General features: G+C 48.5%; 1 protein-coding gene across 1 annotated transcript; it reads right to left on the reverse strand.

Annotated features, from left to right (window-relative positions):
* Nucleotides 1-4,412: 4,412 nt before the first annotated feature.
* On the reverse strand, nt 4,413-6,801 carry LOC132319552 (granzyme B-like). The gene is made up of 5 exons (XM_059830580.1): nt 6,744-6,801; nt 6,180-6,333; nt 5,550-5,691; nt 5,172-5,432; nt 4,413-4,592 (listed from the first exon to the last, which is right to left on the reverse strand). The coding sequence occupies exons 1-5, from the start codon at nt 6,799-6,801 to the stop codon at nt 4,413-4,415; spliced, it is 795 nt and encodes a 264-aa protein (XP_059686563.1).
* Between the last annotated feature and the right edge of the window lie 4,525 nt (nt 6,802-11,326).

Below are 11,326 nucleotides of genomic sequence, written 5' to 3' on the forward strand. Positions count from 1 at the left end.
ATGTCATGCTTGCTGGAACCCACCTGTGCTGGTTTTGGCTGGGGTAGAGTTAATTTTCTTCATAGTAGCTAGTATGGGGCTGTGTTTTGGATTTGGGCTGGAAACAATGTTGATAAAGCAGGGATGTTTTAGTTACTGCTGGGCAGGGCTTACACAGAGTCAAGGCCTTTTCTGCTTCTCACACCGCCCCACCAGCGAGTAGGCTGGGGGTGCACAAGAAGTTGGGAGGGGACACAGCCGGGACAGCTGACCCCAACTGACCAAGGGGATATTCCATACCATATGACGTCATGCTCAACATATGAAGCTGGGGGAGGAAGAAGGAAAGGGGGGACATTCGGAGTAATGGCGTTTTTCTTCCCAAGCAACCGTTACACGTGATGGAGCCCTGCTTCCCTGCAGGTAGCTGAACACCTGCCTGCCAATGGGATGTGGTGAATGAATTCCTTGTTTTGCTTTGCTTGCATGCGTGGCTTTTGCTTTACCTATTAAACTGTCTTTATCTCAACCCATGAGCTTTCTCGCTTTTACTTTTCCTATTCTCTCCCCCATCCCACCTGGGGGGAGTGAGTGAGCGGCTGTGTGGTGCTTAGTTGCTGGCTGGGACTAAACCATGACAGTCCTTTTTGGCACCCAATGTGGGGCTCAAAGGGTTCAAGATAATGACAGGTTTGATTGGAATGCGCTAGATCGAATTTATAGCTGTTATTGCTGTTTTGCTATTAGTCGGCAGGCTCCTGTGCTTGCCATGGGGTTTGCTTGCCTTACTGTCTATTAGAGTCTACTGCTTGTTAGTGGCTGCCTTTTGCTTTCGCTGCTTGCTGTACTGCCATGCTGCTTATCATCTTACTCTGCTGTGCCTGGGAACATTTTGATAACAGCAATGTGGCCCATGGCCAGGGCATCGCTGCTGTTGCTGTGCTGCTCTACTGGACAGGCTGGAACTCCACTGTGAACTCGAGTCAAAGGGACTGTGACCGGTGGGTGAGTCCCTGTAGGAGCAGGACACCCTGAAGTGTCTGTGGCCATGGATAAGCCCACATCAGGGCAAGTACACCTCGAAGCATCTGTGGCTGTGGATGCGTCCGTGCTGCAGCAGGTACACGTGGAAGCATCAGCGGCTGTGCATGAGGTCATGCTGGAGCACCTCAAAGTGTGAGGCCATGGATAAGCCCACGAGAGAGCAGGTACAACCCTGGAGAGACTGCAGCCATGGGAAAGGCCATGTTGGAGCAGGTTTACTTCTGAAGGGACTGTGGCTGTGGGTAAGGCCACGCTGGAGCAGGTATATCTCTGAAGGCATTGTGACCCATGGATAAGGCCACACTGGAACAGGTGCACCTCAAAGCGACTGTGGCTGTGGATAGCTCTCTGCCACAGCAGGTATACCCCTGAAAAGACTGTGGCGCACAGATAAGGCTCCACTTGGAGCAGGTACAACCCTAAGGGACTGCAGTTTGTGGACAAGTCCAAGCCAGAGCAGGGGCAAGGGGAGGAGTTCATTGCAATGTTAAACCCTATGGTCTGGTCCAAAGGGACCGGGGTGGCAGTTGTAATGGAAACACCTTTAAATTGTTGTAACCCGGGATTTGAGTTGCATGTTATGGGAATTACTATAGCAAGAACCCCTTGTTGCTAGCCAGGCTAAGAGCAAGGGGAGGAGTTCATTGCAATGTTAAACGCTGTGGTCTGGTCCAAAGGGACCGGGGTAGAGATTGTAATGGAAATACCTTTAAATTGTTGTAACCCATGATTGGAGTTGCACCTTATAGGAATTACTATAGCAGGAACCACCTGAACCAATGGAGGACAAGCCTTACAAGAAGCAGTGCAAGTGCAGCAGTGACCCCACCTGAGCTGGCTTTGGTGCCCAGTAACTCCACGCAACACACCACCTCTCCTGTCCTGAGTGACCACCACAACAGATGGAACCCAACGTTATGGACTAAATTAACTCAATGGACATTTTGTGGACATTTGTGGACATTTTACAGACATTTCCCAGTGGTGGTCCATAGACTAAGGGAATGGTATATGTGTATTGTATCAAAGGATGGGAAGGGGGGTGGTGGTTAATGAGAATGTATTGGATAGTGTGAGACCTGAGCATGACGTAAATGGTATGGAATAAGGGGTGGAGAATGTGCTGGTTTTGGCTGGGGTAGAGTTAATTTTCTTCATAGTAGCTAGTATGGGGCTGTGTTTTGGATTTGGGCTGGAAACAATGTTGATAAAGCAGGGATGTTTTAGTTACTGCTGGGCAGGGCTTACACAGGGTCAAGGCCTTTTCTGCTTCTCACACCGCCCCACCAGCGAGTAGGCTGGGGGTGCACAAGAAGTTGGGAGGGGACACAGCTGGGACAGCTGACCCCAACTGACCAAGGGGATATTCCATACCATATGACATCATGCTCAACATATGAAGCTGGAGGAGGAAGAAGGAAAGGGGGGACATTCGGAGTAACGGCGTTTGTCTTCCCAAGCAACCGTTACACGTGATGGAGCCCTGCTTCCCTGCAGACAGCTGAACACCTGCCTGCCGATGGGATGTGGTGAATGAATTCCTTGTTTTGCTTTGCTTGCATGCGTGGCTTTTGCTTTACCTATTAAACTGTCTTTATCTCAACCCACAAGCTTTCTCGCTTTTACTTTTCCTATTCTCTCCCCCATCCCACCTGGGGGGAGTGAGTGAGCGGTTGTGTGGTGCTTAGTTGCCGGCTGGGACTAAACCACGACACCATCTTATTTAAGCTTTAGGAAACTGGGACAGGAATAATTAGTGGTTGGATTAAGCACCTGACTTGGACCTAAGTATAGGCATCTAAGAATCGGTGTTAGTATATGTGTACAGATGGCCATCCCTGCCCTACACTAAGAAGACAATGACATGAGTAATTAGAAGGCATTGCAGACAGCAAAGGGTTGTAATGTGTCTATAGCTTGACCTGACTCAGGGCACTGGTAACAAAACAGCAACATGGGAAATGATAGGACACTACTGATAACAAATGGGGAGTACGAGCTTAACAGAACTAATCAACAAGGTAGTAATTACCAGAGCAACCATGTCATAAATATCAAGGAAGTCTTTAAATGTAGAAAGACCTAGGTTAATGAGGAAAGGGTAAACAGGCGTGGGCATTTTATTTAAGGGGGTAGCTAGTGGTAAAGGGGAAGAACTTGGGAGGGGAAAAGAATATCAGGTGAAGCAACTCACGTGATGGGGGTTGTTCAGTACATCTGTCAAACAACCCTGCTCCTGGTCAGTGGAGTTTGGAACAGGAGAAGAAACCTGTTGCTGTCCTAACCATACTTGTGTCTGACACCTTCATAGTTGAGAGGCCTGGTGTCTTTTCCTTAAATTTGGTGAGGAAGCACCTAGGGGACAGGAAAGACGTTCTGACTTCCTAGTGAAGAACTCTCTTTTACCGGCATCTTGTGCTGCTTTAGATGCTCTGGACTACAACAAGAACAGGGATAGTAGATACAGCTTAGGGGCTCCACAAGATTCAGCTCCTCTGCAGTAGGAACATCTCAATGGAATCACCCTTCTGAGTTTCAAAAATGGCTTAAATACAAGTGTTTTAGGGTATCGGAATCATTGTCATGGTTTGGGTGATACAACATAGGATGTGCCATACACCTTCTGGAGCAGCAGCTGGAGACAAAATGGAATAGCTTGGGACATCTAAAAAGGCCCTAAATTCCCAGGAAACATTATTGTCCCAATACACTTCTTGAGTAATAAAGAGAAGTAAAGCATGTTCAAGGCCTTTTTCATCTGAAAGACAGTCTGCTTAGCATGTAGGGATTCATGCCACAGAATTGCCAAGAGGGTGTCAGAAATGTCTGTGTCTCCCCCATGGTACTAAAGGCAATTTAGACCACTTGTCTAGAACTGGCAAAAGTAATTCCTCTCTCCTTTCTGTTCAGTAACTTTCAGTGGACTTTTGTCCCTTGGATTTACTGATCATACTTCCTGTCATTAACAGCAGCTCAGGGAACTAACACAGAACAGCTTTATTTTGTTTGGCATCCTGTACGTTAAAGAGCACAATATGCTCCTGGTATCGGCTCACTACCTGTCACTACCACATTGCATTGAGCCTCCTCATTCTCGTGCTCAGGCTTTTAATCCTGTTCCCAAGAAGGCTGCACACACAAGCAAGTTTGAAGACGTCTTTATTGGTGGCCAGAAAGCAGAGCAGGAGGTAGCGCTGTTGGGTAGCAGTGGGAGGAAGGGAATAATGTGAAACTGTGCATGCTTGGGACCTGCGTTTTTACCTTGCCACGAAGTGCAGAAGCCTGTGTATATGCCATGAGGGCATCTCTAACTCCATTTCAGCTGCCCCTGGAAGCCTCTGAGCATCAGCAGAAGTTTGATGCATTGTGGAAATGGGGCACTGAGTATTTTAGTCAGAGGAGGGAGAGTCAGGGCAGTCTTGGAGCTCAAACTTCCTCAGCTCTTCACGTATCCAGGATTCAAAATAGGAGACTCTGGTAAATACTTTAGGGAAAATGCAATATTTGCGTCCATAAGAAACAATGCCGTGAGCCTTCCCATTGCAGACTAATGGGCCACCAGAATCACCCTGTGAGGTAAAAGGAGTGGGAGGGTCAGACATGTCAAATCGCACCTCCCCCTGCCCTAAGGAAGAAACTGGCCCCCTTGCCTCCCTCCATGTGAAGAACCTCCTCTTTCGACCACCTCCCTCCAGACCCAGCTCTGCAGGGCTTGTAGCTGCCTCACTACTCCTCTAAGCAGACCCGTGAAGCAATTCAGGCCTGGAGGCCGTGTGAGATTCAAAAACTGGCTTCACATCCCTGAAAAGAAGAATCGAGTCCTACTTTAGACATGTGGGAATATTTGAGCCATCCCACTGTGTCAGGAGAATATGACAAAGGATTTACATGAGATCTGGAGCCTGCTGGAGCAGTGGCTAGGCTGGGTAGAATATCCCCAGGTACGTAAAAAGGCACACGATGCTGACAGTTGGGCAACTGCACCCTGGTTCAGGGAGCACGTCAGCTTCAGAGCTCCTGAGAGAAGCCTCAGCACACCATCCTGAAAAATCTACTTCATTTTAATACCCTTCATCCCCCACCTGAGAACTAACCTGACTGTCTAGTCCCAACCTCATCCCAAGCTCAGAGACGAAAACAACACTTACACGGAAAGTTGATTTTTTGCCATTCTCATCACCAGCGCAGATCACAGACTGCTGGAGAAAGCGCTTTTTGAAATACTTCTCACACACTTTCTCACTCTGCACCTTCAGGTCCACCTCCATCAGCACACTACTCTTATGCTGTGTTATCGATGTCCGGCCCCAGCCAGCTACTTGGCATGTAGTTCCTAGTTTCACAGGCTTGTTGTGACTGGGCAAGGGGATATAACTGACTTCCTTAGTCAGCTTGGCCCTTGGCTTCAGCTGCCAAGCAGAGAGAAGAAAGGGTTAGAGCGGGCAAAGGAATGGGAACAAGTTCATGGGGTTGGGGAAGTGAGCAGGGGGAGATCCCTTGGGCAGCAGGGATGTGTAAGGCCATACCTTCAGCAGCACAATGTCATTTTCAAAGGTGTTTCCTGAATAGTTGGGGTGGACGACCCAGTGGCCAATGTGGAACTTCTGCTGGCTTGGCTCATTCTTTTTTATGTTGTGGGCTCCCAGGGTCACGGTGATATTCACTTTCCTGCCAGGAAACACCCACATGTTCCACCTGCACTGACCACAGCCCCCATGGCAGGTGGTTTGAGGTAGGTGGTGGTGGGACATGCCTCCCCAGAGATTAGTTCTCAGCAAGTTGCCCTCTGTAGCCTGGGTTCCTTCCACAATTCAACTGAGGGTCCCTTACCCCATGCTGACAGAGGTCTGATGTGTCCCATTCTGAAGACAAAAGGGAAGCAGGGAATGGGAGACACCAGCCTCTCTTCTCCAACAGTAATTCTGACCCATGGCAGGAACCATGGACCAGGAGACCTCTGCTGAGTAGTCCTGTCCCAGGCACACAGCCCCGGGCAGGCAATTCCTGCAACTCACAGGGGACAGCTCGGCTCACAGAGAGCCCTGCTGTGCCTCAAGAGACACAGAATACTCTTTCACCCCAGACCAGGACTTGTGGCTCTTCATGACTGTGTGAGACATGAAAAAATCCCACATACAAGAAAGAGAGGGCCTTACGTTTTTCCAGCCACACAGTGAGCTGCGGAGAGCACTGCATCTGGGCGAAGTAGGAACCCTCCACATGTAGATATTTGTGACTCACTTCCAATTGATAAATAAGCCATGTAGGGCCTGGAGTGGGGCTTAGCTTCCCATCCGCCAATGATCCTTCCTGGAAGAGAGATGACAAGTGTTAATATCACATATGCGGCTATTTCCCATGAAATTTGGAGCTGCATGAGGAGAGAGGGTCATCCTTTGACGTCATATGCCAATGATGCCAATAACTCTTCTTCCTTGGGCTGTCCAAAGCATTGCTTCTGCACAATGGAGAGAAAAACAGGCAAGGCTTCCTGGGGATGACTGACCACACCTGACTCTGGATGTCTGAAATGCTATCAAAGGGCACTACACTAGTACCTGTAAAAGCGTCACTGGTTTCAGACACAGTCTGAGCTGAGAGATATGAGTAGAGTAGAAAGTAGACATATGAGAAAAGGCAAGGCAGGTACCAGAGTTCCTACTCAGTGCCCATTTCTGCCCTTGCATGTCCTTGCCTAAATCCCATCTCTCCCTGCTCACCAGCCCCAGCCCATGGGACAAGGAGAAAAGCCCTTGCGAGCAGAAGGAGAAGCAGCATCATCTGTTACTGTCCTGAGGAGCCAAAACACTTGCTATGGCCAGGCAGGAGAGAGCGACAGAATGGCAATCTATATATACGAAGTTTGGAGCTGAAACAGGAAACCTCAGCCTGCTTTCAGCTTGTGTCATTTGCTGCTTTTGTTCTTATACACTGGAGACTGTGGTTTGGTGAGGGGTTCATGTCACAATCTCTTGGTTTTGACACCATGTCCTCCAAAAGCTGGAGAGATCTGGGCTTGTTCAGAGTACCCAGAGTGCCCAGTACCCAGGCAGCAGTGAGAGGAGTGCATATCTCATTGGAGACCCTGAACAAGAGCCTCCCTGGATCCTAGACATGGGTTGGTTTTGGTTTTTTTTCCTATTCTTTTTTTTCCCTATCCCCTGATAGGAACAGTGAGAGCTGAACAGGGCCAGGCAAAGGTGCTGGTTCTTATTACAGGGACTGACTGCCACCAGAGGTGCCCTCTGGATATCAGAAATCACCTGTCAGAGTAGCTAAGGCACAGGACCTACCAGAGACTCACAACCTTGAGCGCTAATGTTCCTATCACTAGTGAAAGATACACTGGTTTTCCATCAGATTTTACTGATGACACTGCGCGATAGATTTATGCAGGTGAGCAGGGTCAGGTCTGAGATCCAAATTGCTCTGTGCTTTATTCATCAGGTCTTGAAAACCTCCATGTGTCTGGGAGCAACAAGAAGTGGCAGCTTCCTGTGTGAAAGGGAGTGAGTAGCCAAAAGAGATAACAAGGAAGGCAGAAGCAGCGGCTTTGCCAAAAAGGCCCCAGTCCCACAGTATTCAAGTGAGGAGAGCAAGGAAAGTTCAGGGTAATATTCAGGGTAAGGTGGGGTTCTAGATGATCAGACAAGTCCCTAGTAACGAGGGAAGTCTGAGGTCAATCTGGGAAGTCAGTGCATGGGCCCAGGTCCAGATCAGCAGGTTGCACGACCAGACGCAGGCATGGCTGAGACACAGCTGAAGCTGGAGCTCAGGTGAGGAGCAGAGTCAGAGTCTCCTCTTCAAAGCAGCTCGCATGAGAAGGGGAGCAGCCCAGGCTGAGGCCTCTCTGAAGTCCTCCCTGGGAGCATTGGCTCCTGTGTTACTAGAGGGAAGGGACACAGCCCTCAGTTGCACTGGTTCTAATTTGGCCATGAACCCAGACAGTCAAACCTCAAGCTGGGGAATGTACTTAAGGTGCTGACGCTGAGGATGGAGACTGGACAGCTGGACAACTGATTCCAATGCTTCACTGTTCTCACGGTGAAAAAGTTTTTTCTTACACATAGCCTGAACCTCTTTTACTTAGTTATTTACGTATTAATGTCTACCCATTATCTTTATCTCACGTGCTCCCACCATTTGCTGCTGTGAAGAGCCTGGTTCCATCTTCCTGATGGCTGCTTGCAGGTGTTGGAAAGCTGCTGCTAGGTCCCCCCAAGCCCTCCCCTTCTGTCTGAACAAGTTGAGTTCCCTCAACCTCTCCTCAGTGTAGACCCCTATGGTACTCCTCTTGTTACAGGCCTCCAGGTAGGGTATGACCTATTAACACCACCACCACTCTCTGAGCCTGATCATCCAACCTGGTTTTACCCATCCAGTTGTCCACTCACTCAGATCATAACATCCTAACTTAGAAGAATGTGCTGGGAGACAATGTCAAAAACCTTCCTAAAGTCAAGGCAAATGGCAAACACTGCTCACCCCCATCCATAATTCCAGTCACTTTATTACAGAATTCAGTCACGTTGGTCAGGTCTGGTTTACCCTTGGTCAATGCATGTTGATTGTTCCGATTCCCTTCCTCTCCTTCATATGCACTGACATGCATTATGAGAGGACGTGCTCCAGGATTTTTCCGGACTTCTTAGAAAATGTCTGCTTCTCTGTTTGCTAGATTTCACCTTTCACATTTCCATTCTTCTACAGCCTGCCAGCATGACATTTAATCTGCATTAATCTGCTTCCTGGAAGCTTTTTAACCGTCCAGTTTCCATCCCACCAAGAGATAAAGCAGAAAGCTGCAAACCACTTTGCTTCCTGTGATGTGTGAGATGGTGCTATCAGAGGAGCACAGACCCAAACTGGGGAGACATTTCAGACAACACCAAGCTGTAGAACTAAATGATAATAAACACTTGAGCAAACTCCAACCCCTCTTCAGTATTCTGGTGTTTCCAGGAAAGAGCTGACGTTCTCAGCAATTCCTCTCTTGGCTGGTAATTCAAACAACTGTAAGGTAAGACACTGTGTCTTCTCTGTGCCCATGAGGAGCTTTTCTGAATAGAAGACAAAGTAATTGCCTTATGTCCCCTCTGGCACGGCTTTGCATCCTAGAGTTCCCGGGAGACACCTGAAATCACAACCCCAAGTTCCCCTTCTGGAATACCAGCGAGAAAGTAACAACACAAAGGTGTTGGAGCCTAACAGCGACAAACAGAGCTGTGAGATAAGGGAGCATAAGCAAAACCCCAGGGTGGTCCATGAGGAAAACACGGCCTTTAATATCACTGACAACAAAGTCAAACCTCCCAAGCCAGAAGATACTTTGCAAGGCTTGTGACATCTTGAATGGCCCTGTGCAACCACACTACTGAGCACGTGGGCTGGGGCATGTCCGGGCCCTGCATGGTGGTGCCATTATAGAATTAGTGTTCTGTGCACCCATGTATTTTTCTGTTCAAAATATCGGAAGGGTCAGAGTGGACACTCTGTGTTGCAGCTTACCAGGGCAATGTTTTTAAAGGTGAGCACTGAGAATGTGTACTGCCTCTCTTGGGATGTGTCAGGAGACATATGGGAGGTGACTGAGGCCTCAAGGCTCACTCAGACAATCAGAGAGGACTGTGAAAAGCAGAGGGACACAAACCTGAGCTGTCCCATTCACACCAGCTACCAGACAGTTCAGTAATTAAAAAGAAATAATAATAAAAATAAAATTGTTAGGAAAAGAGAGAGGAAAATAAAACCCAATAAAACCCAATAAAGACAAGTGCTGCAGATGAAAACAATTGCTCACCACCAGCCAAGCAATGCTCAGGCAGTCCCTGAGCAGCAGCCTCCCTGACAACATCCCATCCCCCCCAGTTTTATTGCTAAGCATGGTGAGCATGGTGAGCATGGTATCATGTGATGTGGAATATCCCTTTGGTCAGTTGGGGTCAGCTGTCCCAGCTCTGTCCCCTCCCAAATTCTTGTGCACCCCCAGCCTACTCGCTGGTGGGGTGGTGTGAGAAACAGAAAAGGCCTTGACTCTGTGTAAGCACTGCTCAGCAGTAGCAAAAACATCCCAGTGTATCAACACTGTTTTGGTCACAAATCCAAAACATAGCTGCATACAAGCTACTATGAAGAAATGTAACTGTGCCAGCCAAAACCAGTACAATGGTGAAATCTCAACTTGGAGGTACCTGGTTGATTTGCTGTAAAGCACAGACTGAGCGTGAACCCATGCTTTGTGGGTGCTCAGAGGACTGACGATACATGGAGGAGAGAGAAGGGTTTTTCCACTATGCCTTTGTGCTTGGCTTTGGGCTTTGTCCGAGAAGCAGGAGACACTGTCTTTCAAGTGCAGCACAACTGATGGCTAAGCTGAGAAGCCAGCTCTGACCTCTAGATTCTCTCACATGACTTTGTCTTTGATTTTGGCCCCTTGCAGGCTGAGGAACTTAACTGCCTGCAGGCTGAAGGCACTTATTATGGGATGCCAGAAGCCGCATTTTGGGTTTGTACAAAAGATACTATGGGATGTTTAAAGCAAGGGTCAAAGGTGGGGAAAGGGAAGGATCGAGGTGGCCTGAGGAAAAACACGTGTGGGAAAGTGGGGATGGGGGATGAAAGGGGCTCGTCACGTATGAATAGGCTGCTCATTGGTGTGCTTGTCTGGCCGTGCACTTTGCCTGATCTCACCTTGTTTTCTCGTGAAGCTCCATCTCCCTCGTGATTTTGAGAACAACTTATTTTAGCACGGAGCCCATGAGAAGAGTAGGAACCATGCTTCTGTCGCAGCGCTGTGGGAACTGGCAGACCACATATACCGGCTGCGTGAGACTTGCTTCCGCCCCTCCCTCCCCCAGCACTAGACTGCAAGGCTTGTTCAGACAGCCACCATCCTTACCTCACACATACTTACTTTTCCTGGAAGAATGTCCGCCACTTCATTTCAGCATTTACAATGATGTCCACAGCTTTTCACACTCCATTGGTGTTTGTATCCAAAGTGAGAGATCAAGCTCTATGTTGGTTTTAAAGTTTGTGTGTTTCCTGCCTGGGTGTGAAACCAAGGAGGCACCAATTCAGTGTGAAGCCTGAAGCACGATCATTCCCACAGGGCACAAGGGGAAGAATACAGTGATGCAATCTCAACAACCAAAACAAGGTTGAAAGGATACCAAAGACATGGAAGGGCTGGACCAACCTGCAGAGGGTGGAAAAAACTCCTTTCCCTTACTTTTGGACTTGTGTCACTTTCCTACGATCTACGGCTCCTTCCAAGGAAGACAGAAGGGTTGTTTGATAACTT

The sequence above is a fragment of the Gavia stellata genome, chromosome 28, assembly GCF_030936135.1.
Source record: "Gavia stellata isolate bGavSte3 chromosome 28, bGavSte3.hap2, whole genome shotgun sequence".
In the NCBI taxonomy this organism is placed as follows: domain Eukaryota; kingdom Metazoa; phylum Chordata; class Aves; order Gaviiformes; family Gaviidae; genus Gavia; species Gavia stellata.

Bases quoted from the DNA above. Each gene is read 5' to 3' on its own strand.
- LOC132319552 (XM_059830580.1), bottom strand. From the start codon at position 6,801: ATGCTGCTTCTCCTTCTGCTCGCAAGGGCTTTTCTCCTTGTCCCATGG. The intron at 5,692-6,179 runs GTAAGGCCCTCT...GTTTCCTGGCAG, and splicing joins CACTGTGTGGCTGGAAAAAC to GAAAGTGAATATCACCGTGA. The intron at 4,593-5,171 runs GTAAGTGTTGTT...TTTACCTCACAG, and splicing joins GCAAAAAATCAACTTTCCGT to GGTGATTCTGGTGGCCCATT.